Source organism: Idiotropiscis lumnitzeri, chromosome 21 (genome assembly GCF_059441095.1).
Source record: "Idiotropiscis lumnitzeri isolate Australia: NSW breed Sydney's pygmy pipehorse chromosome 21, RoL_Ilum_1.0, whole genome shotgun sequence".
NCBI lineage: Eukaryota > Metazoa > Chordata > Actinopteri > Syngnathiformes > Syngnathidae > Idiotropiscis > Idiotropiscis lumnitzeri.
This window is the reverse complement of record NC_142411.1, coordinates 6,903,508-6,929,417: the sequence shown is the minus strand read 5'-3', so window position 1 is coordinate 6,929,417 and position 25,910 is coordinate 6,903,508. Positions and strand designations below refer to the sequence as shown.

The 25,910-nt window shown below is 42.6% G+C and overlaps 5 protein-coding genes across 13 annotated transcripts; 4 read left to right on the top strand and 1 right to left on the bottom strand.

The window, feature by feature from the left end:
• The first annotated feature begins 410 nt into the window (after positions 1 to 410).
• Positions 411 to 7,183, top strand: nrbp1 (nuclear receptor binding protein 1). 4 transcript variants are annotated; one of them, XM_088285556.1, is made up of 18 exons: positions 413 to 951; positions 1,180 to 1,430; positions 1,706 to 1,828; positions 2,716 to 2,817; positions 2,902 to 2,991; positions 3,262 to 3,302; positions 3,393 to 3,487; positions 3,575 to 3,658; positions 3,737 to 3,795; positions 4,056 to 4,154; positions 4,220 to 4,352; positions 4,435 to 4,525; positions 4,600 to 4,650; positions 4,888 to 5,023; positions 5,099 to 5,152; positions 5,231 to 5,294; positions 5,368 to 5,423; positions 5,840 to 7,183. In XM_088285556.1, the coding sequence occupies exons 2-18, from the start codon at positions 1,203 to 1,205 to the stop codon at positions 5,933 to 5,935; spliced, it is 1,602 nt and encodes a 533-aa protein (XP_088141682.1). In that variant the 5' UTR covers positions 413 to 951; positions 1,180 to 1,202; the 3' UTR covers positions 5,936 to 7,183. The 4 variants fall into 4 exon arrangements, with proteins under 4 accessions (XP_088141681.1, XP_088141680.1, XP_088141679.1 ...); XM_088285555.1 differs by having other exon boundaries at positions 411 to 951; positions 4,888 to 5,152; XM_088285554.1 differs by having other exon boundaries at positions 411 to 951; positions 1,154 to 1,430; positions 3,393 to 3,658.
• A 127-nt stretch (positions 7,184 to 7,310) lies between these two features.
• On the bottom strand, positions 7,311 to 20,086 carry LOC148316761 (macoilin-1). 6 transcript variants are annotated; one of them, XR_015840114.1, is made up of 13 exons: positions 19,438 to 20,086; positions 17,984 to 18,216; positions 16,648 to 16,789; positions 15,883 to 16,009; positions 15,687 to 15,810; positions 15,298 to 15,473; positions 14,370 to 14,838; positions 14,087 to 14,245; positions 13,790 to 13,951; positions 13,588 to 13,717; positions 13,285 to 13,459; positions 12,413 to 12,813; positions 7,311 to 7,884 (listed from the first exon to the last, which is right to left on the bottom strand). XR_015840114.1 is itself a non-coding variant. In XM_088285549.1 (13 exons), the coding sequence occupies exons 2-13, from the start codon at positions 19,453 to 19,455 to the stop codon at positions 12,623 to 12,625; spliced, it is 2,106 nt and encodes a 701-aa protein (XP_088141675.1). In that variant the 5' UTR covers positions 19,456 to 19,547; positions 19,656 to 20,086; the 3' UTR covers positions 7,311 to 12,622. The 6 variants fall into 6 exon arrangements, 5 of the variants coding, with proteins under 5 accessions (XP_088141675.1, XP_088141673.1, XP_088141674.1 ...); XM_088285549.1 differs by having other exon boundaries at positions 7,311 to 12,813; positions 19,438 to 19,547; positions 19,656 to 20,086; XM_088285547.1 differs by having other exon boundaries at positions 7,311 to 12,813.
• Positions 9,308 to 11,732, top strand: LOC148316762 (E3 SUMO-protein ligase ZBED1-like). The gene is made up of 2 exons (XM_088285552.1): positions 9,308 to 10,467; positions 10,610 to 11,732. The coding sequence occupies exons 1-2, from the start codon at positions 9,356 to 9,358 to the stop codon at positions 11,259 to 11,261; spliced, it is 1,764 nt and encodes a 587-aa protein (XP_088141678.1). The 5' UTR covers positions 9,308 to 9,355; the 3' UTR covers positions 11,262 to 11,732.
• On the top strand, positions 19,653 to 25,565 carry LOC148316759 (cysteine-rich venom protein-like). The gene is made up of 9 exons (XM_088285561.1): positions 19,653 to 19,819; positions 20,012 to 20,087; positions 22,817 to 23,089; positions 23,250 to 23,350; positions 23,415 to 23,505; positions 23,630 to 23,772; positions 23,949 to 24,043; positions 24,237 to 24,319; positions 24,924 to 25,565. Exons 3-9 carry the CDS (start codon positions 22,993 to 22,995, stop codon positions 25,049 to 25,051), a joined length of 738 nt encoding a protein of 245 aa, XP_088141687.1. The 5' UTR covers positions 19,653 to 19,819; positions 20,012 to 20,087; positions 22,817 to 22,992; the 3' UTR covers positions 25,052 to 25,565.
• Positions 20,129 to 22,376, top strand: LOC148316760 (cysteine-rich venom protein TEL1-like). Its single transcript, XM_088285562.1, has 7 exons — positions 20,129 to 20,350; positions 20,511 to 20,611; positions 20,743 to 20,833; positions 20,980 to 21,122; positions 21,438 to 21,532; positions 21,890 to 21,972; positions 22,211 to 22,376. Exons 1-7 carry the CDS (start codon positions 20,254 to 20,256, stop codon positions 22,336 to 22,338), a joined length of 738 nt encoding a protein of 245 aa, XP_088141688.1. The 5' UTR covers positions 20,129 to 20,253; the 3' UTR covers positions 22,339 to 22,376.
• Positions 25,566 to 25,910: the final 345 nt, after the last annotated feature.

Genomic DNA, 25,910 nt, shown 5'->3' with positions numbered 1-25,910 from the left:
TCTCAAAGTACATTTTTTATTTTCTTGTATTTTAATTGTATTTTTATCAATTTGTAATTTTTCCTTTATTAACTGTAGAAACGTACGCAGTAGGAACGAGTGTTCTCTGTGTAAAAAAATATACATGAAAAAGATTATTAAATAAAATGCGAGGACGTCACATCAAAGGTTGCCAGGTGTTTTAACAAGACGGTACACTAGTGACTAGTAAATTTAAACACAAGCAAAACATGTTGAATTCATATTATATAAAGCATTTAAAAACATTTAAAACAAATGATTATTGTTGTAGTTACTTTGCGTGCAAGGAGTTTCAGAAAGTATGAGAATGTAAAACATTTCGTTCTTTTAGCAGCGCAGAGGGGGCTCCAGCGTTTAAGATCTGGCAACCCGAGCCGACTATGACGTGGTGCGCTTGAGTAGTGCAGTGTGCATCTGGAACTTGTCGCCATCACGTTTGGCCGTGTTTGCAAATGAGCTCCTTGCAGACCTTCAATATGTCACGTTAATTGACTCATTTACGTGTCTGTGGGATTTTCCAATGAAACTTGGCTATGTTAGGTGTCAGTAAACGTTTGTAATGGTGTAGTTGTGTCGACTGTGTTCATTTTCCAACGTTGCCCAGGGAGAATAATCTGGCGAGTAGCAGCAAGGTTAACCCAAGGAGCGGTTGGCTGCTTCTGAATGCTAACGCTAGTTAGCTTGCAATTCCGCTAAGCATTTGAAGTGACTTTTTCGGTACAAATTGAATCCTGTTACGAAGCTTTATCGTGACTACTGTCACCCTCGCTAGCTAGCTAGCCAAGGAAGCTAGCTACAACTTCGCTTTGGAACCCAGAAGATTGTTTCCCGTCTATTTAGCTAACGAAGCTTAAAAAAAAGAAGCTTGGAACCGGAGAAGAAAGTCTGTTAAACTGGAGCTGGCACCGTCACATTTCTTTCCTTTATCACGTATGTATTGCATGATGTTGCGCTTGGGGTACTCGTATTTTTCAGTTTCTTATATCGTAGAATTTTCTTTATGGCGAGAATAGCATTATTCAAAGCGCCAGCTGTTATCAACCGGGCGGCTATCTCTTTGCTATCCTCCACCCCTGCGTAATTGTTGATCAAGCTACTGAGAAAATAATGCGTGCGAATGATCGATGAATAGGCCTCATCGTCGGTGTCGCACGACAGGCTGCTCGGCGTGACCAGCGAACATGTCTGAAGGCTCCGAGAGCAAGCAGGCCGCGGACACGGTGCAGGAAGCCAAGCCCGAGCCGATGGTCGGCGTGGCCGTCGTCGGTCAAGCCGTGTCGTCGGTGTCTCCCCCGGTGTCCGTGGTGAGCCAGCCCGCCGCCACGGAGGACGAGGAGGAGGAAAGCGAGGACGAGTCTGAGATCTTGGAGGAGAGTCCGTGTGGACGCTGGCAGAAGCGCAGAGAGGAGGTAATTAGAACAGTACTAACACTCACAAGCTGCTTTTTGATCACTCTCTGTACGTAAGTAAAGTGTTGGAAAAGCACCGATTGAATTCCTGTGCTTAAACGTACAGATTCTGGTCTGCAAAAAAATGCTTTCAATTCTATACAAAGTATGTTCTCAGGGGGGGAAAAATATTAATCTGTTTTGACGAACCGAGCAAAAAAAGGAAGGAGCATTTGTATTTTGACTGTCCGCCGCTGCATTACAGTAATAACGTGGTTTGATTGTCCTCCTTGAAGGTGAATCAACGAAATGTACCCGGTATCGATAACGCCTACTTGGCCATGGACACTGAGGAGGGAGTTGAAGTTGTGTGGAATGAAGTCATGTTCTCAGAAAGGAAAAACTTCAAGTTACAAGAGGTTGGTGAACAGCAAGTTCTTACTTTTCTTGATCTTACCACTTGTATGCTCCAAAATATTACGATGGGGGATACATTTCTGCAAAGGGTGAAAATCTGCTCTATTAAGACCATTAAAAAAAAAAAGACTTTAAAAACGCCTTCCCCCTCACAACCCTTCAAACATTTAAACTGTGAAAACAAATGGGAGATTACTACATAGCATGAATTTGAGGAAATAAAAAGATGCTTGCTTGCACATTTCTCCAAATCAAATGCATATACATACAAAAAGCTCTACGACAACACTCGGAGGCAGTCTGTATATTTTCTCGGAAGGCACGTCCTCTTCTTGCTCTTGTCGTAACCGTTTGAGCAGTATGCATTATTATCCTTTGATGGCATTTGTTATAGATTAGATTCCCACATCACATTGTCAACGCTGCCAGGGATTGCTTTCATATGTCGTTATGAACGTTGTCATTGGCTTGTGAGAATGTTTCCCTTCCTTGCCGCAGGGTGTATTTTTGGTTACCGCCTGTTCACTTCCTAACCACCATCCCACTAACAACAAACTGAAGGCCTTTGGTTACATTTGAATTGTAAGCTGCTTAAAAACAAGCGGTCAGACCTGTTGCCTGTGGCACAAAAGCGGAGAACATGCTGTTCCTCTTGAGTTGCACATATTTAAGCGGGGGAGGGGGGAGTCCGGCACAATAAGCGCAAACGATAAGTGAGTGTGCCTAGATAATTATAGTCTTATTCCATATCCGACAATTACATCATTTGAATATTTAAGTCTATTCCAGGTAAACAAAAATCTCAAGACATTGTCAGTGCTCGTTGAGATGTTCAAATGTTTTTTTTTTTTTTTTTTTTATGTTTACTGTCAATCCTTTTTCTCGACAGGAAAAGGTCAAAGCAGTGTTTGACAATTTGATCCAGCTGGAGCATTTGAACATAGTCAAGTTCCACAAGTACTGGGCTGACGTCAAAGAGAACCGAGCCCGGGTACAACCGACGCATTCCTCTCATACCGCCTTGTCTTCTGACAGCCATGTTGACTCGAATGCGGTTTACCTTTTCCTGCCGCAGGTCATCTTCATCACGGAGTACATGTCCTCCGGAAGTCTCAAACAGTTTCTGAAAAAGACTAAGAAGAATCACAAGACTATGAATGAAAAGGTGTGGAAAATCAAAGATGACACATTAAGGGAGACAAAATGTCATTTTTTCCCCTCCTACAATTTCAAACATTTCCCAGGTATTTTTAGAACATACACTTAACACAAAGAGTTCTACTCTCAAGAAAAAAAACTTTGGTGTTTAATTTCACAAGTGATGGGTTGGCCAACAAAGTGGATACAAGCCACTAAAAAGCCAACTTTCCATAAAAGTTTATTATTATTACTTCCCTGCTGATAATGTTTAACTTGTCGTAAATGTTTGCGTCAGGCTTGGAAGCGCTGGTGCACACAGATTCTGTCTGCTCTCAGGTGAGTTTGTTACATCCGTTGTCGTCTGATACATTTATGTTTGCTTTTGGCCGTTAACATTTTTATTTTTATTTATTTTTTACACGGCAGTTACTTGCACTCGTGTGAACCTCCCATCATTCACGGCAACCTGACCTGCGACACCATTTTCATCCAGCACAACGGCCTCATCAAGATTGGTTCAGGTAGAAGAACGTCACCGGCCGTTCGTTGGGAGAATATCGTCACGTTCAAAGTATGGCGCTCATCCTTTTTCCCCTCATTTATCCCAGTGGCTCCAGACACGATTAACAACCATGTCAAAACATGTCGGGAAGAGCAGAAGAGCCTTCATTTCTTTGCTCCAGAATATGGAGGTAAGCGCTTGCGCTTTTATTTCTGACTATATTTTGTTTGGAGCAAATCATAATTAATAATATTCCCCCCCCCCCCAGCTGTTGCCAACGTCACCACTGCGGTGGACATCTACTCCTTTGGAATGTGCGCCTTAGAGGTGAGGGACGCTTTTAAGCCTCTTGACCACTACGATTAATTTGTGTATTTTTCCATGGTTCTCATCTTCATGTAAGCTGAGATCTAACGCTGCACCTTTGCTAAGTGCAGTGTGAAAAGGGCTTAACCCCCCTGGACTGCTTGACAGTCAATTTCAGGGCACGTAGAGACAACTCTTTTTCGATTATATATTCACACTTCTAGACGGACCTTTTAGAGTCTTTGATTGATCCCGCTTGTCATTTCCCATCCCTCTCACAGATGGCAGTGTTAGAAATCCAGAGTAATGGAGATTCCTCATATGTTTCCCAAGAAGCCATAAACAGTGCCATTCAGTCCCTAGAGGACCCCTTGCAACGGGTAAGTGGTCTTCTGTCGGGGAAAGAGTGCCCCTCGGGTTTATCATGTTTCATCTCTTCTGCCAGGAATTCATCCAGAAGTGTCTGGAGGTGGACCCGGACAAGCGTCCCACGGCCAGGGAGCTCCTGTTTCACCAGGCCTTGTTCGAGGTGCCCCTGCTCAAGCTGCTGGCCGCTCACTGCATCGTCAGCCACCAGCGTGAGTGGAGACTCGGCCTAAGAGGGCGTCTCTGCAGTTCGCGCGTGCAAATATGTCCTCACATCGCCATATTTTCCTGTAGATATGATTCCAGAGAACGCGTTAGAGGAGATGACCAAGAACATGGACCCCAACTTGGTGATTGTGGAGGGCAAGGAGGGCATTCAAATGAAGTGAGGGTGCTTAGGCGTTGTTTGGTTGAGGATGCGAATTCAGCTTGACTAACTTTTTTTTTTCCCCCTCTCAGGCTGTCCCAGTTTCCTGCCCTTGAGCTCGACAAGTTCCTGGAGGACGTCAGGTAGGATTGCCGTCAGGAGAGCAAATTGTGCCATAAATTCCAAATGCGATAATCATCAGTTTTTCAGAGATAGAGATGAAACCTTTTGAATGTTTCATATCATAAATAGCATGACTAAAAAAATTGATAGAACCAATCAAAATGTGAACAAAAGAACTTCCATCAGATACAAATCAAATTCATTGCAAAGTGTTTGCTGACTGTGATATTTCAACTTGTTACTCTTCTGGGTGTCAGGAATGGGATCTATCCCTTGACGGCCTTTGGGATTCCATGTCCGCAACAACCTCAGCAGGAGGCGGTGAAGTCGCCCATTGTGCCGCCCTCTGTCAAAACGCCCACCCCAGAACCTGCAGAACTTGAGACCAGGAAGGTGAGAATTAGCCACGCGGCTAATGCTAAGCAAACTTTTTGCTCATCATGTGATGACAATGGCGGCTGTCCACAGGTGCTTCAGATGCAGTGCAACATTGAGCCCGTGGATGAAGGCGCCAAACATCATGTGAGGCGACGCTCTCTCACTATCGCTCACACACACACACACACACCAAAGCCCTAAACGTAATGTCTCCCCCTTTAGCTAACTTTACTGCTCAAACTTGAGGACAAACTCAACCGACACTTGAGCTGTGACCTGTTACCAAGTACGTTATCTCGCTATGCAGCTAACTAGCTAGCCGTCTCTCGATGGAGCTCATTGTGTGTCCTTTGGCTTAGATGAGAATGTGCAAGAGTTGGCTGTGGAGCTTGTTCAGCTGGGCTTCATCAGTGAGGTAAGTAACCCGATACATTTCGCATGCCTCTGCCCGCCCGTCAACTTGACTGACTTTTATTTCATCTCATAGTGGCCTCCATGCTAATATGTGCCTTACTGCATTTAGTTCCGTCTTCCACTTGAATAAACACATCAGAACTTGATGGCAACTTCCTTTTTTACCTTATATGGAAAATGACACTGCCATCTTGAGCACAACACACACCACCTGAAAGGCACACAGTCCCCTCCAAAAGTTTTGGAACGGCAAGGCCACTTCATTAGTTTTTGTTGTATACTGAAGACATTTGTGTTTCAGATAGAAAAAATGACGATGAGACATGTTCAGAAGTCCAGCTTTTATTACATGATATTTGCATCTAGATGCCATCTGAAAGAACTTTCCTTGAATTGTGGTGACTTTTTCGCATCCAGGGCGATCAGCCTCGTCTTGCGTGCGTTCTCGAAGAGGCCTTCTCAAAGTTCTACAGCCGCAACGGTTCGCTCAACCCCGTGACGGTCTCGTCGTAGCAGAGGACCCCCCAGCGGACTCCTCCCCCCGCGCCCCGGGCCGGCTGCCGTCTCCTTCCTCCTTGTACACAGAGGAGGAAAGCCTTGCTCTTGACTGCGCCTCCCTCGTCGCAGTCTTTGTATGTTCTGGTGGGACAAAGCTGCCACTAAGTGGTTCTCTCTCTTTCTTTTTTAATTTTTTTTTTCATTTTGTTGTTCTCTCCCAACCAGTACAGCCATCAAGCCTCATCGCAACAAGAAAAAAAAAAAAGTTCACTCTTGGGCTTGTTTCTTTAACTTAAGTCATAAAATGTTTAACTGCGAATAAGCAGTGTGGTTTTTTTCCTTAAGTCAGTATTAAAACTGTATTTTTAAAATATTTACTGTTAAATAGCCGTCTACCCCCCACCAGATAACTGAAGTGTTAAGTCTGTCAGCTCCTATTTAAACTTGATGGGCTGCTTTCCTGTCAAGCTCAAGACAATTGGAGAAAACGTGTCATCGTACAAGTCGAAAATATCCCAACTATTTATTTGTGTTTGATTGTCATTCACTTCCAGCACGATTGTGGCCATTGCTTGTTTTGAATGTAAGCTTCTACTCACTCCTTTTTTTTCAAGCAATTTTCAGAACAATTCTAAAAAAAAATGTAAAAAAAAAAATAAAATCATTAAACCCCCTCATGATCATATGATCATAATTTATAATGAGAAATTCCTTCCAAATTTAGTCCGGCCCACATATGAAAAAAAAAAACAGTTCTCCGCTGCTGCTGTTTGAATTCACGCTGTTACTTTCTACACAAGCTCCTGACTTGTGATCAAGTCTATGAAGGTGGCATTCATTTTATACGAGAGGCTGCTTTCCATCAATGTGAACATTATTTTATTTTATTTTTTACTCTTGTCTGCTCAGTGTGTGCTTTGCTAGTCGGCGAGAATTAACGTGAGCAAATTTCAGTCAAGTCTGTAAACTATTTCAAATGTCTGTGACTGTGAATAGTCGGCTTCTTTGAAAGCGGCACAGTTTGCACTTTTCTCTCCCCTCGTTTGCTACTTTGAATGAAAATGTCCCGCAGCCTCCCAAAAAAAAAACATGCAAAACTCGTGAAAAGGCCATCATTTGTGTTGCCTTTGCTGCGACCGTCTCACAGGGTGTGTATACAGACTTGGAGTGTGCTCGACACCCATCGCTCTTTCTGCTATCTATTGGTTTACCCTCTTATTTTTTCACTTCCTGAAAATTAAAAAAAAAATCACTAATCAGCAATTACTTTGGTCCAGTGTGTTTGTCTGAAATCATTCATGGAGCTCCACTTTCATCCTCATAATACAAAGCTGTTGGCTTATTTTCGAGGGAGTGTATGTATGTGTATTACTGAAATGATGCACACAAATGAGACAAAATTCAATCATTTATACAAAAAAAAAAACATTTGAATTCTCCATTCTCTGTTGATTTAAGAAAGGGTAGCCCTTGTACAAGTACTGTATATTCTTGTACGTACTTAATGTCACAATGTGTGCTCAATACACTTTCATGCGGACAAAACACGTTGCCGTACAAATTGACATAAAAGAGGTATAATAATCATTAAAGTAAAGCCAGACTAAAAAATAGTTTTGATATAAAACACCTTAGAAACACGCTCTAAATAAAAAGCTACCCCCCGAAATTGGTGACATCACAGCTCTCTGGAGTGTCATTTCAAATATCCATTCTGTACAATTATGTGTACGAGTAGAAACGAAAAAGCAGAACTACAAAAACAGTACATAGCACTTCAGTTCAAACACGGCACTCGTTCACATTAACTTGCGCGTCTTACTTCCCTGTTGAAAGTCACATTTCTAGGCACAGTAATTCAGTTGGTGGACCTCGTTTGGTCAGTGGACTCCAATCCGGGACGAGGTCTCGATCCAAACACAATGACATTTGTGTCGAATGTGGTATTCAATAAGTTGTTGCCACTTGAATAGACAAAAAGACATTTGCATACTAATTGTCTTAAAAGGGTAGAATATTCAAATGCTTTTTTGGGGGGGTGTGGTATAAACCTGAACGTTTATACACCATGTCCCAAATTTCGTTTCAGGTATGAGCCATTAGGATTTCACAACCTCGTTTTTGCAATTATGACATTGACATTGGAGTGGCGTTGGAATAATGTCGCCTGGAAAGAGATTTTGCTGTCCCCGACTGCAGTTTAGAGAAGTTAATTGCTCCAATGCAAAGGACAGTTTATGCTATCCATAGCAAGCTTCTCCAAATAGGATCTGTTTTTGACCAAACTTGCAGGCAGAGAAAGGCGTACTTCCACCACAGATGAAAACACCAACGTAAAGTCTATCCAGGACTCACCATCAATAAACGCTTGATTCTGTGGCAGCTTTTTTAATATATTATCTATACCGACATCAGGTTGCAAAGGCCTCAAGTGGAAGATTATGATGTGCTCGTTTGGGGAGTGAATCACTCCTCCAAAAATTGTGGCATCTTTCTGGTCGGGGACAGAAAAAAGTGTTGCCAGGGAGCAATTTTGCAACGCTGCTCCAATGTCCATTGCGAGCCTTGAGCAAAGGAATGATAAGCTTACAAAAAGAGCAAACTTCAAATGATGGCATAGCAACTGTCCAAATTATACCTGAAACAAAATCGTGAAATGAAAATGTGAAATGTTTTAGGACATCCTGTATATGAAAGTATATAAACAATGTTTGCATCTTGAAAGCTTTTTTTGGCCCCCCAAAAATACTATGTTTTGATGCATATAAAAAGCTCACAAAATTGGGAGCACATGCTTTTCATTGGACGTTGAGTGAATTTATTTTTAAATGGCGTAAGAGAGCATTGTGATATGCATCAACTGCATAAAATGAAGGTGAATGGGACATTTACTGGCAGTTAATTCAGTTTTCATTCAAAAAGACTTGTAAGCCTTTGTCGTCACTGAAAATAAATAATTGATATGAATGGAAAATTAGTTGCAATTTGATAGTGAATTAATGCTAACATTCAAATTCAATGTAGATAAAAAAAAATAGAGAAAAGTCCAGCAAACAATAAAATGTACACATTCATACAACCGCAGCTGCCTTAGACCCCTTATTTCAAATCTACAATTTTCATATAAATAACACGTTTCTTACAAATTGCTGTTTTAGAATTGTTGAATATTGGATATTTTTTTTTTTACATTCATTTACATGCCAGGAATCAGTAAATGTAAGTTGTCGTTGTACAGAAAATGTTATCTCCAAATTGGGCATTATATATATATATATATATATATATATATATATATATATATATATATTAAAGCTGTGACTTAATTGGAAAAAAATAGGTTAAATAAAGTAACACATTTTACTCAGCTAGTCGGCGGAACCTTTGTCTATGCACAGTTCCTGGTATGCCGAATAGGTTGCCGGACAAGTCAACATGAATTCGCATGAAACCTCAGCGACTAGTCTGTTGGGAGGCAAATTTATTTTCAAGAAGCTACTGAATGGAAGCGCTAATAAACGCGTCGTTTTTTGCGTCTTCTGCCGAAAAGAATTTGCATACCACCGCAGCAGTTCGACCCTCCGCTACCACCTGAAAGCAAAGCACGATGAGGCCAGCAGAAATTGCGCCGTCGCAGTCAGCGGCGCGAGTCATCCGCGAAAACAACTCGATAACAACACTGGCTTCGGGTCCAGAACAAGTAAGACAACATCGGAAAAAATAACAATCTCACTCGCAGAGTGGATTGTCTTGGACTGCAGACCGCTATCAGTGGTCGAAGATAAAGGGCTAGAAAAGGTATTACAGATTGCGTCGTGCGATCCAACTTTGAAACTGCCTTGCAGAAATACGATTTTAACTATAATTCAGCAACTCTATGCCAGTGAAAAACTATCCAAATCGGATGCATTAAATAACGCTGAATTTGTAGCTTTGACTGTGGACCATTGGCCCTCCGTTCGTAATAGGAATTACATCAGTGTTTCTGCACACATTGCTGACGTCACAGACCGGACTTCGCATTTACAGTCTTTTGTCCTGACTACGCTGCAGACAGATAGCAAACACTCTGCCAAAAACTGCGCGGAGCAGTTTCTTTCCGTGGCAGAGACATGGGGAATTCAGCAAAAGGTGACCACAATTGGAACAGACAGTGCACGAACCATGGCAGATGCAGAAAGACACTTCTCATTCCAACACATGCCTTGCATTGCTCACATCTTGCAAAGGACCATCACTGTGAGCATTGCTGAAGGCGGCTTTAATGATGCATTGTCAAAATGTCGCAAGATAACGGGTCACTTTGAACACAACCCCGCTAGTATGGAGGAACTACACCAGATTCAATCAAGACTGGGGCAAGAAAAAGAGATTCTCATACTGGATGTTTCCACAAGATGGAATTCAACGCTTGATATGATCTCTTGTCTCCTGAAGAATCAAGCAGCTGTTTTTGCTGCTTTAGACACTAAGTATGAGCTTGACCAATTAACTCCAATCGAGCTTCTTAAACTCCAAAAGCTGGCAAATGTCCTTGAGCCATGCAGGTAAATAAAAACTATCGTGAACTCTATAGCAGTAAGTGGCGGTGAATAAGCTAATATGATTTATGTGATCATCTCTTTAAAAAGTTCTGTCTGACAGCTATTTTGTAGATTAATAACAAATTTGCTGAACTGTCTACTGCAGATTTGTGACTGAGCTCCTCGGAGGTGACGCATACGTCTCATGTTCAGTGGTTTTACCTGCTCTCTGCCACCTGCGCCGCACCATGGAGGTCTCGAATGATGACTCAAGCGACATCATGGAATTCAAGAATGCCTTCACAAGAGATTTAACCCAAAGCGCAGCAACACTCAACCACGAATGGCTCAAGATGGCCACCGTGCTCGACCCACGCTTTAAAGACTTAAAGTGTCTTGCAAAGGGAGAGCGAGAAGAGGTTTGGACCAGCCTTGCGGCCCTGCTGCAAGAACGGCGTCAACGGAGCACCGTGCAGGAGCCAGCAAAGAAAAAGAAGCTCCTCCTGTGTTCATTTGATTCAGACTCTGAATCAGACGAGGAAGACGAGTCTAACAGGGCCCTGAAATTGTATCGTGCAGAGTCCAGCATCAGCGAGACAGAGTGCCCACTCGCGTGGTGGGCTAGTCGCGCAGGGAGCCACTCACAGCTGGCTGTCCTGGCCCGCAAGTATCTGAGTAGTCCTGCCACTTCGGTCGCGTGTGAGCGGCTGTTCTCACTTGCAGGTCACAAGGTTCGAAAAAGGAGAGCTGCCTTGTGCCCGGAAAATGTCAACATGCTAGTTTGTTTTAGCAACTGGCTGAAAGGGAGGCGGAATTAGTAGGCATGGAGGTAGCATGAGGCCGATAGTTTTGTTTTTGCAGTCAAATGCTAATTTCGGAAGGTTACTTCAAGATTTTGGCCTTTCAAATGATCATTTGTATTTCTTGATGAAATAAGAAAGTTGTACATGTTCTGTTGAATTGTTGTCATTTGGTCCTACAGTGCTCGTCCAACTTTTTCTTTTCATTTTTAGCTCAGGGATAGCGTCTGTTTTTCTACTGTTTTGTATTGAAATGCGTTTCAATGTGTTTTCCCATTAACAATATTCATGTCTGTCTATTTGGCCACCAAAATCTATTTGAATTAAAAAATGTGTTTTGGGACAAACTGTGTCAGATTAAAATGTGTTTAATCAAGAATTATTATTTACAAAGGGTTTATTTGATTATTTATATGCTTCCACATTTTTAGGATTAATGACTGAAATTCTATAAGGAAAACTTTTTGTACCTCATTTTATGTTTCATTTAATCCAACAACGTATTATTAAAAAACATTTATATCTTCAAATTTTGTGATCTTAAAGAATATCTGGAAAAACAACAAAAATGGCTTTTATAAAACATTTTTTTTTACCATATGAAATAAAAAAGTACTTTTTTCCTCCTGCAGATAGAATACATTTTTAAACGTGGTTATATAAAAAACATTTGGGAGTATTTTTTTTTAAATATCAACTTTTTCTAATATGTGATTGTTTTTATTACATAAAAGTATTTTTTATTGTTTTTCAGATTAAAATAAATTCCTAATTTAATCGCAAATTTTGTCTCAATAAAATTCCCAAATTTGGAGATACACACTTTGTGCTGCACAGCGACAATATGTAAAACTTTTTTCACACAGTTTAAACATTACCAAAGCATGACATAGTTTAAATATTTGTCATTGCCAATATTATTTCAATATTTTAAACGACAATGTTCAACAGTTGTGCTTTTCATCGTGCACGTGTCACCTCCATGATTGATATCACTTTAGAAATTCCACCAGATGGCGGCTGCGAACTTGCCAACACCATCAGTTCATGTAACGACCTAGCGGTGAATCTCTAATGTTTTGTGCTTGCGTTTTCCAAAGAGTGACAGCTCAAAAGAAGAAGCAGAAAAATTAATTGAATTAAAGAATAAAAAACATGAGCCGACTTACATGCGTGGACCGAATTAGATGCCTCGGTCCTGGTACCACTGAATTAGAATCGCACCGTTGACGGACGCGCTTCAATGACGTAATCGGCAAGGTGGACCGGGATGTCTCATAAGCACCGGACGTGCAGTCCCAAGGCATGTTGTGTGGAGGTCACGATGTCCTCAACGTTGTCTCTCCCCCCCTCACACTGGCTCAACGGGGGAGGGGGGTCTACTTCTTTAGACACTGGTACATGAGGGCGCGCGGGTTGAGCATGTAGCGCTCGGAGCTGAGCAGCTTGGTGAGGTACTGAGGCACAGGGGGCCGAGGGGTGACGTAGGACACGGCGGGGCTCACCGCCATCACCTCGGCGATCTTCTGCTTCATGCTGCTGATTTCCTTGTCCTGCCTCAGCAGCTTGTCTGGCAGACCAAGAGGAAAAGCACGGTCAATCATTGCTAAGTAATCCAAATATGTCATTTATATTTGGTTAAAAGTGTGTGTGGGGGCGTGGTATCAATTTCCATTATTAATCTATGAAAATACAAATTATTACCATTAGATTCCATTTTACATTAGGTGTTGGTTGTATGGGTGTTGTTCTTGTAATAACCACAAGAGGGTGCTGTTTAAACACTGAGCAACCATTGCCAAATTTAATGCGCAACACGGTGCGTATTGTGGTGAACCCACGGCTCACAGTCGAGATATCTGGGTTTAAATCTCCTGGTGGAGTATTCATATTTTACCGTGAGATTTCCAGCTTTCTTCCACATTGCAAATGGATGTAAGATACATTGAAGCCGAAATGCTCCAGTTCACCCAATCCACCCATTGAAAAAAAAAATGGGTGGGTTTGAATGCGAGCGCCCAAATAAGAAACAACGTGGAACCTTGAGCGATCTCCAGTTGTCTGCGAGCGTCCCCCAGCGCTGAGAACAGGTCCAGCTTGATGCGCGTCTCGGCGCTCAGGTTGTACTCCAGATGCTGAGCCTTGTCCTGAAGGGCCGACAGGGTGGACAGCAACATGTCCGTGTCCTTTTCCACAACACGGTATTTCCCTAACGCCTGAACATTCCAAATTAGAGAGAAGCGTTGAGGATAAAGTAAAATCAACATGATGATATATTTCAGTCTATCCTCATGCAGATAATAAAGGCACACAAACGCCAAGAATTGAATATGTCGATAAATACCTCCACATCACTCTCTAGATCGAGTACTCGACTCTCTTTGACTTGAAACTGCAGCTGCAGTTGTTTGTACTCGATCTCCAGATCTTTCACTCTTTTCCTTAACATTTGGCTTTCACTGTTTTCCTGCCTGCTGTGCGACAAAGACAGACCAGTAATAAATAATGAGAGATGTAAACAAATATACAGCGGTTGCGTTTCGTACCTGGTGGTGATGGTCCTCGCCGCCTCCTCAGGTCTGTGCGCCAAAAGCTCGGCCACCTGCCTCTCCAGTGAGAGTCTGGCCTCCGTCTCTGCCCGTGTCCTCTTCTCCAGCATGGCGCTGGTCTGCTTGTCCCGCTGCTTGGTTTTGCTCAAGCACATGATCCTACGTTTGGGGGAGGGGGGGGGGGTCGGAATATTTTACTGTGAACTCTGCCTGCCACCCAAAAGTCATCTGAAAGAGGCGCTAGCTTACCCCCCCCCCCAAGCAAATGAGGACAAGAACAAATGGTCCACTCACTTGCTCTGCAGCAGCACGTTGGACTGCCTCAGCAGCGCTAATTCGGGCCTGAGGCTCCTCTCGCTATTGGTCAGGTTGCAGATGTGACTCCTCAGCTCCTGCTCGCCGTGTCGGCTCACCTGCAGCTCGCCCCTGAGCTTCCTCAGCTCCTGCTCCAGCCTGAGCGGCGTCATAAAAAGAGAGTACTGATTCAAATGTTAAAGCTAGTTCAGTAAAACTGACAAAGTTGCAGACGTGCTGTCAAATCCATAAAATACAAAACATAATACTTGACGTGTCTCACCTGCTCAGCTGCTCAGCGTGTTGATTCGGAGCCACTGTAGCACTTTTGTCGGCTCCGTCCCGGTTCGGGCTGACTGTTTTCCCGCCGGACCTTTGTTTCTTCTCTATCCTGCCCGCAGTGGGCGAAGGTGTGGTCGTGTTCGCTCGCCGGACTCTTGGTGACGAGTTCTTCACCGCACGTGCAGCTTTGCTGGCCTGTTCCTCCTGAGGTAGTTTTTCCGGGGTTGTGGAGGATTCTGGTCCTGGTGACCCGTTGCGGAGCGCCTCTCTGGACTCGCTCAAACTGCCTTTGGACAACAATGGCTTCCGATTGGATTCAGACGAGCGGACTTCCTGCGTGGCCTTCTCTGCCGCTCGCTCCTCGCTGCGGATCTGGAGGCAGTCTACAGTGTGGCACTCGTCTTGAGGGACAACAGCACCATTCTGGTACTGGTACTGACTAGACTCAGACTTTGACTTCCATTTGGAGGCTGGAAAGACCAAAAAATACTTTAAAATGTGCAAATTTTCAGTTTTTTTTTTTTTTTGTAAAGTTGAATTGAGTCTTAATTTTAGCTTAATATTTGACATTTTGCACATTTTCTTTTCTGTATCTGCCTTATGACCAGTCCTTGCCTGCACATGTGATAATTTCGGCTCTATTCTAATTTCAAAGAACAGCGTTCCACACACCATAGGAACATATGCTGTGTATTCACTGAAAAACTCACCTATTTGCTGTTTTATATCCTAAAGCCAAAGCCCTGTCTAATATAAAAGTAGTCCTTTGGCGCCATCTTGTGGTAACTGTACCAAGAAACTAAGTTGAAGTGACTTAAGTCCCGTGATTGTGAGCTGTAAAATTAATTCTCCCTTTACAACGATAATAACACCTTGCGCTGACTTTTGCCTATTTAATAAACATTGCGCTCATGTCATTGGTGACTTACAGCCGTTGTCGGCCGCCATCTTGGGGTAAAGCGGCAGTCCTGGCGGGAGTGAGTGCTGCAGCAGGTGCATGTGGAAGTCGTTGTCAGTCTGCACCGCTTTCTGGATGCGAAGCTTGAAGATGTTGGTGAAGTAGCAGGTGGCGTCAAAGCCCAGATAGACGACCGGATAGCCGATGCTGAATCACAGACACACAGTAAGGCAACAAAATGCGTTTTAGACAGTGACGGGCTGCGCATTTGATAATTATAGACGTCAGAATTATTATTATTATTTTTTTTAAAAACACAATATAACAGATTGCAACTGCGGTCAGTACATCATCATGAAATGACAAAAGAATTACAGAAAATAAATCATGCATTATTGGTTTGACGTGACGTAAACATACCAGTGAGCAGCAAATAGATGAGAAAGATTGGCATGTGAGGTTTTAAGGTCTTTAAGTCGAAGTGAAGCCTCCGTGTACACAAGAAGGATCCACAAGGACACTGTGGAGATGCAGATGCCCTTCTCTGAGGAAAAAAAAAAAAATTTTTAGATGTCATTCTAGGGCGAAACAGTTTTGAGAACGTCTGCACGCTCACCTGTGTGCCAAATATAATTGAACACGACGTAGGTGCTGGCCACAAAGAAGAGCCAGTGCAGAGGAACAAAAATCAAACAAAAGATGTCAAGCGTGAAGGCGGCGCACACAAAAACGACGCAAATAACCTGCAAGCACACAAATGATCTTCTTAATGAGATGGATTTGATTCATGTCACAAGATCAGCACGCTTGGCACTGAGAAGGCGCCGTTTGTTTTGTTGCAACTTGACGCCCAAAAAATACACACATCATTTTGCCTGTGCATATTGAACACGAACGCTAGCCAACTATACTTGGAGATATAAATATGATACTCACTGGTATATATTCTTTATCCTCTGTGAGGAAATGACAAATTTCACCTGAGTCACTGTAATTGAGTGAAACTCTTGTTTGTTTGTCTTCATGACTGTATTATACTGCCGCCTGGTGGCCATGTCAGGCACTACAGGGGAGTTTTAATTCTTTACATTCCATTAATTATGTATTACTATATTTTTAATCATTTCCATATGAAAAATTCAGGTTTGAAATTGGCCCCCCAATAACGCCAGAATTTTCCCGTCGTTACACCGATGTTGACTCGCAAAACATATCTGTAGCTGTTTGCACATCTTAAATCATTCAAGAATGAAATTCGGCTTCAAATATGTTTTCTGTAATTCAGATTAAAGGAAACTGTCAAAATCACTTGCATGTTCATGTAATTTCAACAGATTCTGCGTTTAACAGTCTGTAACAATGCACTTTCCGGGGTCCTCACCAGCCCGTGGCAGTGGAAGGTTGTGTACACGCTCCCAAAGAAGAGCCAGCATGGCCACAGGTATTCCAGACGAAATTCCAGAAGGAAATCTGCCAGCAGCACCAATATCCACATGGCGATAAACTTCAGGAAGGTGTATGCACTGCAGATATACAAAAGAATACGTCAATGCCTATAGGAAAAAAAGCAACCAATCAGATATTGTACTCAATTCATTGCAAATCCCGTCAAAGCGACAATAAAGTGTTTAATATAATATGATATTTTCTGTATCTTAAACATGACAACAAATTTTTAATTCAAGCCACTTGACCGTGAATGTCTCTTGATTGTTTTATGAGAGCACCACAAAGCCCAGAAGAGCTGCGGTTTTCTTCCTTTGTTCTGCTCATCCATAGGCTGCTGTTGCCACATCGGCCCCTCTTTGTTTGGTAACCATGGCAATATTTCATCTGGAGGAGAGCGAGACAGTGAGGGAGGGAGCCTCAGCATCCTCCCGCACATACTTTCAATCTCAATTGTTTTCAAGCGTGGCTTGTTTCATTGCTTTTTAATCTTATTAAAACATCTTTAGAGATGATTTGCAAGGACAAAGGTTCGAGTCCATGCGTCAAGAAAAAAAATTACAGGAAAAGTCATGTGAGAAGTTGTTTCACAAAATGGAGCATAAGCACAATTGACATTGAAACATTCAAAATGAGATTATTGCTCTCTTCCCTCAAAAAGAATGCCTTGACTTTAATAATAAAAATACATAGTTATGCAAACAATTTGTTTTGCAATAGCAGAAATGTGTGCAACCATTGGCACTAAACATGTGATTTACATTTCTTTTGTCAAGTTAATCAAGGGTAGTAGTTGTTCCGGCAAAGAACGGAATGCAGAATAGATTCACAAAACATAATATTTTAAATCTGTATGCATATATATTCTGTTCACTTTTAGCACAGTGATGTTTTCTGTTTTCCTGCTGTTTTGCGCTGAAATGCGATTAAATGTTTTTTTTTTTTTTTCATTTAAGAGTATTCATGTTTCTCTGCTGTATAAAAACGTGTTTTGGGATGCATTCATGTTGAAATGGCAGAAAATAAGTGGCAATAGGAGCAGGCCGATGGTAACTTAATGCAGCTTTCTTGTCTTTTGTGAGACCGCCGGGGTGAACAATGAGGTGGCACGCACGCACGCACGCACAACAAAAACAACAACACGGCAGTGTGGCGGTGACGTGATGCAGACAGGTGAGTGGAGTGCCACTGGCATGCACACAAAGACGCAGACGGGCAGCACCACGACAAAAGCAGCCACCAGCAGGCGCTCAGGCAGCCTGGCCGTCTACCTTTCAGACAGCCTCTCGCTTATTTTCAGTTTCTTCATCTTTCGAAGCCTGCTCGTGTCCACGTATCGTTTCTTCATTGTGTCTTGTTCTTTCTCCCTCTCCCCGCCGCCCTTTGTCTTCCACCGCGACGGAAGAGGAAGAGGAAGGGCTGTTTGCTGCACGATGAAGAGGATGTTCAATCCAACCTGTGATGATGACGGTGATGGTGAGGATGGCGATGGTGGTGGTGATGTCTGGGAACAAAAATAGGGTACCAGTGAGTGACGCTGCGCATGCGCATTGGGTGGCGCACCTATAAGCGTGGAAGGCACGTTGGTCAAAGACGTCGTCTTCAAAAAGATCCGCCAGCGACTAAAGGAAGTCATTTGAGATTCATTGTCGCGTCTTTCCACAATCGGAGGGCTCCGTGTCTCTTTTGGTCTTTTGATATTACGTTTGGAATGAGATATTAAAACATGCGAAAACGACTTGTAATTTGATTTTCATTTTAGAATAAAAACTGAAATGCAGTTTGATGTTCTCGTTTTCTGGAACGAGTAAGAAAAAGTCTAATAACCGTTGAATTTTCAATTTTTATTTCTAAAACGAAAAGCGATATGCCACGAAACACTAGTTGAAATACGGCTCGTATATTAATTTGCTTTAGGTGTCCGGAAGTTGTCAACGACTGCATTTCTCCTACTGACCAGGAGATGGCGACAATGTAGCGCCTGAAGACGATGTGTCACAATAGCCAGGTTGCCGTACTTTATTTATGGCAAGTGTGTCGCTTTCATTTTTGTGGTGTGAAATTGAAGCAGCAATTTCCACGATAAGCCAAAGCAGTCATCACGAGTCACCGGGTGGCGCTAGCGTGCAAAACGCCTTTGAACAAGCAGAAGAAGTAGAGAGTAGGCTTGGATTGGCGACAAAACGTCAGACCTGCAGGTCAATTGGAGTTTGGTGTGCACGAAATGCAGTGCACGGGTGCGACAAGATTGCGACGAACTGCGTGGCGGTTCGTCAGCTAAGTGAGCACACGAGCAAATGTTTGTTGTGGCCGTTTCTCAGAGATTTTGCTTTTTGCAGGATTTGCATACTTGAGTGACATAACAGCGTTTTCAGTTTAATTCGCTTCTACCCGAGAGTCATGTATCCAACAATCAGCAGTCGTTTTTGAGATCTGCTTCCAAACAATATAGACAATGACCATAATACTGTGAATGACGCCCAAAGAATGACACCGAATCAGTTAAGGAGCCAAGCTTTAATAGCCTTCAAAGAACCAACTAGTCTTCATGTATTGTTTTGACAATGGTAGATACAATAGTGTGGAAAGCATTAAATAATCTTGATAGCACCTACGTGACACCGACATCGCTTGGATGAGGGAAAGGGAAGCGTTGCTTCCCTTCACTTATAGAGGGAATGAAGGACATCCTGCTTTGGAGAACAATAGTTGAAGGAAGCCCTACCTGCCTCTTTTGGCTCATGATCCAGGTGGTTTTCAGGGGGCAGGTGAAAATACAGAATCGGACATCGAGGGGGGGGGGGGGGGGGGAATCCAGGAGTGGTTGCTGAATAACTGCAGAGGAAATGGATTTAGGAGAAATAAGTAATGGTAGTATTGGGCTTTTAAAGACACAGAACCAGCTGGTTCTAATTATGATCAACTCAGCAGGTTCCATTTCACCTAATTACACCACACAGCAGGGTGACAGGCCTCGGCGATATCAATCAAACGGGAGCCCACAGAGGGTGTCGGTCCAAGATTGAGCAATTAACTTGTTCTGGGTTACCGTCCTGTGCGCATTGGGCCTCTACGCTGCCCTTCAAGTGTCAGCCCGCTTGGTGGATGTAAGTAGAATGAGACGCAAAAGCCAATCTTGTCTACGTCTTGTTTAGTTGATTTAATGCTCCAACACTCCCACTGTCATTTCTGAAAGTACAAATGATGCTTTTACCTTCGCTTTCTTAACACTCCACACGAGTGGCAGATCTGGGATCCGAACTCGGAATTAACGTGTTAATTGTTGTGCTTTTCTTTAGGACTGCATTATATCAACCATATGGAGTTTACTGGAAGATTATCAAGTTTAGCAGTCGAGTTTATTTGGAAGCCAGTGTTTGGAAGCGCCACTGAACTACATAAACACAGACCGGTAAAATCAACAAGGACATTTCACAGGTGCCACACGGCAGGAAAACTCCGTGAGATGTCCTTGAGTCTAAACTCACGTGGCATCCGTGATATAAATTGAACCGGGGGGCTCTCGTTTCACAATTGAGCAATGAACTCGTTCCTTTTTACCGTCCTGTGCGTCTTGGGCCTCGGCGCCGCCCTTCAAGTGTCAGCCAGCTCAGAGGATGCGGACATCACGCCTGTAAGTACAACGAAACGCAAAAGGAAATCTTTGTCAGATGCATTTTGTCGATTTAATGCTACACTTCCTCTCCCGTTTCTGATCGACCTACCTGAAGGAAGGTGAGTCTATATATCACTCGGTATCTTCCGTTGCGGCCACCTTTTAACACTGCTTGACTTTAGGAACCGTCCTGACCTCGTCGTCGGAACAGAATGAGATCGTGAACAAGCATAACACCCTGAGGAGAAATGTCAAGCCTACTGCAAGCAACATGCTGAAAATGGTAAACGACACCGTGTCAGAGGCGTTGATCATAAGCATCACTTGTCTCGCAAATCAGATAAAGGGAAGGTGCGATGTTGTACATCGTAATAAAGGCATCAAATCCCAAATGTATGTGTGGCTCCACAACAGAGTTGGAACAAAGAAGCTGCAGCCAACGCTCAGAAGTGGGCCAACACCTGCTCCATGAAGCACAGTCCGGACAGCTCCCGGGTGATCAGTAGTAAGTTGCATTCACAGACGCCGTCCAACGCAATCCTTCCCATTTTTTTCCTGGCAGGACAAAACGGAAAATAGCAACGTTAAACTATCGAGCTCAACATTCCACTCTAGGTCAATATCACTTTATACAAAAATCTTTGTTTGCAGCAAGCGGCTGCGGTGAGAACTTGTATATGGCCAGCTACAAAAACAGCTGGAGCAACGCCATCCAGTCGTGGTATGACGAGGTGAAGGACTGGCGCTACGGAGTGGGCTCGGTGAATGGAGGAGTTGTTGGACATTTTACGCAGGTACAGGTGGTCACTTGATCTGGATGGAAGGGGAGGGGGGCGGTACGATGTGGATTTGTGGAGGGATATAAAAAAGTGTGGCTTAGACTGTAAAGTGTCTGTCTAGTAATCAGGAGGTTGTGGGTTCAAATCCCAGCAGTGCCTTCTTCACACCGCTTTAAAATTTATTTAGCAACCAATGTCAAGGTGTTGTCAGTCACTGAAAATAAGCAATTTTTTTAAATTCACTATTTTTTAATGAAATATATTTTTCATTAATCGAATAAAATGCATATATTTTCAATTTTCAACCCCAAATGATTTCTCCCGTTCCAGATTGTTTGGTACCGCTCCAACCAGATTGGCTGTGCTATGGCCTACTGTCCCAACTCCCGCTACAAGTATTTCTACGTCTGCCACTACTGCCCACCGTAAGCACATGAAACACCTGTAATCCTTAAAAAAAAAAAATATGTATATATTAAAAACAAAAAAAATTGATTGGCTTCATATAAGAGAAGTAAAAAAATATGAAATAGGACATGTATTTGATGCTATGTACTAGCACCATTTTTTTTTTTTTTTTGGCCAGATAATTTTTTTTTCTTTTAAATGCTCTAAAATATGCTTGAGGCCAGGATTCAATTAAAAAAAAATAAGGTAATGCCTACAGTAACCTGTAAAAATTATTTCCTAATTTAATCACAAAATCGAAACTCCATATCGTTTGGGTTGGTAGACAGCGAGTGAGAGTCCTTATGCAATTGTTTGTTGTGACCCGTTTTTAGTGGAAATTACCAGTATGCCCGCCCCTACAAATCCGGCCCCACCTGCGCTGACTGCCCCAAGGCCTGTGAGAACAAACTGTGCAGTAAGTAGAATCAGTCTGGGCTCTTGAAGCAATTCGCAGCCACGGTGTATTGTGATAAGCGATCATCAGGTGTGCTGCTGAAAATAATCCAATATCAATTTAATGGTCCAAAAATTAAAAATTGAATTTATTTCCTAGATGACTTTTCATATATCAATGCCAGCAACTTTTATAAAAAAAAAAAAAAAGAAATCCCTCCAATAACATATCAACACTTTATGGTTTCATCTTCCTATAGCCAACCCGTGTCCGTACGCTGACAAGTACAGCAACTGTCCTGAACTGAAGCAGCAGCACGGCTGCAACAACAGCAACGTCGCCTCTTGGTGTCCCGCCTCCTGCAAGTGCTCGTCTCAGATTATCTAAATGAGTCGGACTGAAATGTTGCATTGAATAAAAAAAAAGTCTTGCAGACTGCATTACGAGACATTGCTGTGCGTCTTTTACTTTTCTCCCCTTGTTCAAGTAGTACTCAAGATTAACGCCAGAATTTCCCCTTTAGTTATAATTTGTAGCCAAAAGGAAGGTCATGATATCAATGAAGTTAAATTATTTACATTCCTCTCTATTTTCTAGAATTTCACAAGAGTAATTTGAAATAAAAAATATTTCATAAATGAAATGAAATCAATGTTTGATAAAGGGTTAAGTATATTAAGTTGGCAGTTTGGCGATGAAGTGCTGCTTCCTTGAGTGAAAATACAAATGCTGCTTTAACACTCCACACATGAAAGCAAGAGCTGGGCTTCAAACCCTGAATGAATGTTTACTATCGCGCTTTTCTTTAGGACTGCATTATATCAACCAGAGCAAACAAACATGGAGTTTACTGGAAGATTATCAGGTTTGCCAGTTATTGGAAGCGCCACTGAACTATATAAACACAGACCGGTAAAATCAACAAGGACATTTCACAGGTGCCACACGGCAGGAAAACTCCGTGAGATGTCCTTGAGTCTAAACTCACGTGGCATCCGTGATATAAATTGAACCGGGGGGCTCTCGTTTCACAATTGAGCAATGAACTCGTTCCTTTTTACCGTCCTGTGCGCCTTGGGCCTCGGCGCCGCCCTTCAAGTGTCAGCCAGCTTGGAGGATGCGGACATCACGCCTGTAAGTACAACGAAACGCAAAAGGAAATCTTTGTCAGATGCATTTTGTCGATTTAATGCTACACTTCCACTCCCGTTTCTGATCGACCTACCTGAAGGAAGGTGAGTCTATATATCACTCGGTATCTTCCGTTGCGGCCACCTTTTAACACTGCTTGACTTTAGGAACCGTCCTGACCTCGTCGTCGGAACAGAACGAGATCGTGAACAAGCATAACACCGTGAGGAGAAACGTCGAGCCTACTGCAAGCAACATGCTGAAAATGGTAAACGACACCGTGTCAGAGGCGCAATTAAGGGACAGAATCCAAAGGTGCTGCTCCTCTGCAGACTTGGAACAATGAAGCTGCAGCCAATGCTCAGAAGTGGGCCGACGCCTGCTACATGTCGCACAGCCATCACAGTCTCAGGGAGATCAGTAGTAAGAAGCTCCATTTTTGCATAATGGCTGCAGTTTCCGCACACATGCGTTTAAATTCTCAATTGCATATAAAATACAATCATCCATCATTAATATGATCATTTGTCTTGTTTTTGTACCGTAGCAAGCGGCTGTGATGAGAACATTCACTTGTCCACCTATGAAGATAGCTGGAGCAACGTCATCCAGTCGTGGGCTGACAGGGTGAAGAACTGGCGCTACGGAGTGGGCTCGTTCAACGGAGGAGCTGTTACGATGTACACAAAGGTATAGTTGCACACGTTACTTCGTGGCACTGTGGCGCCTGTCTCGTCAACGGGAGGTTGGGTTCAAGTCCCAGCAGTGCCTTCTTCATCCCGAATTATTTTTGTCTGGGATAGATGGAATAATATGTAGTTTTGCTTTTGTATTTGTTTTAATTTTCATTCAAATTCCCTTTCCAGATTATCTGGCACCGTTCCAGCCAGATTGGCTGCGCTATGGCCTACTGTCCCAGACCCATTTACAAGTATTTCTACGTCTGCCACTACTGCCCATCGTAAGTACATAAAAAAATACATCTATAATCCACAAAAAAACTTGATTAGTTTACAAATAAAAAAAAAAATCAAATAAATGCTTCTTCCTCGTAGAATCTTCAACGACTAACTCCAGCGTATCGTTTGCTATGTTCGGGTTGGTAGCCAGTGAGTGAGTCTGCACTAAATGTTTGATGTTGTGAACTATTTTAGCGGACGTGAACAGATGACGCACCCCTACAAATCCGGCCCCACCTGTGCTGACTGCCCCAACGCCTGTGAGAACAAACTATGTAGTAAGTAAAACCAGTGTGCCTTGGGACGGTACACGAATGTGCGGTGTAGGTGAGAGATCGCCGATTTCAAATAAATGGTGAGAAAATCATAACTGTACATCTTCACTACACTCTCTAAATTCCAGTGACAAATCATGGCAGGGAGAACACAATGAAAATTTTCAAGTATTGACCTACGATTTTTTTTTTGCATGAGAGCGTAACACGAACAATCAATATAGGCATATGAGGTGCTGGCATGATTTCTGTCCACTAGGGGGCAGCGTGAAGACAATCTACACCACAGTTACTCGAACCGTGGCGGTGTGTGTGCCTTTAAAAGGCGGGCCTGGTATGTTGAGTGAGCGTATAATTAGCTAGCTATTGCTTTAGCCACTCTGGTGTCCTGTGACAGTCCCAGTTGAGGCAACCGGCAGGTGTGCTAAGATTTTGTGCTCGTTTTACTGTATTTTGTTACCGGTTGTTTCGTCAATGAAATGACCGATTCCGTCAAGCAAGCTATATTCAGTTAACTAAAAGAAAAAAAAAAAGACTTTTGTGTCTTTTTACCCTGCAGTTGACTCCATTAATATATTAACAAATTATGGTTTTCATCCCACGATAGCCAATCCATGTCTGTATGCTGACAAGTTCAGCGACTGTCCTGAAATGAAGCAGAAGCACGGCTGCAACAACAGCAACGTCGCCTCCTCGTGTCCCGCCTCCTGCAAGTGCTCATCTCAGACTATCTAAATGAGTGGGACTGGAATGTTGCATTGAAGGAAAAAAATTGTCTAACTTTTATCACCTTGTTAAAGTATAGTACGATAGATTATTTGGTCCAGCGCTTCCCCCATAATTGATTTTTTTTTTTGGTAACCAACAGGAAGGACACGACACTATGAAGCTACCGTTTATATTCATTTATATTTTGGGAAAGAAACAATTTCAATTACATTATACTAGCATTTTATTCTAAGTATAATAATGATTCTAAAATAGAATTCAAAGTAATATAGTATTTTTTTTAAATCATTTCAAACTAGATTCCCTAAATGAGATGAAAATAATATTTCATACAGGGTTAAGTGCACAACAAAACATTAGATCCCATTAATATGGGTCACTCCCAGTTGTCATGGCAACAATAAAACATTTAGAAACTGTTACATTAAAATTGTTACTTAAGTCACATTCACGATTGACGTAAGGCTGAATCTATAAGTATTAAATATTGTTTAAAGCTGATGCAAAAACAACATGAGCGGTAGCATTCTCGTGAGCCATCCACGGATCATTCCTAGTTGCCATGACAACAACAAACAACACTCTCCTCATTACAAGCCCGTGTACGATCACAAACGTTCAAGTGTGAGTCCCAAACAAAGTGTTGAAGTATAAACATAATTCAGAAATGAATTATCCAAAGACCAAGTGGAAAGGTGACTCATAATTTCACAGTGCTACTTGCGGCCGAGTATGTTTTCATTTTCCTCATGAATCAACATGAAGGCTTCCTATTGCATGCGCTACTATTGTGTTGAAATGAGCTTCTTTTCCATGTGATGATAAACTGCTTTCCCTGAAAATAAACACTTAAGGTTGAATTTGT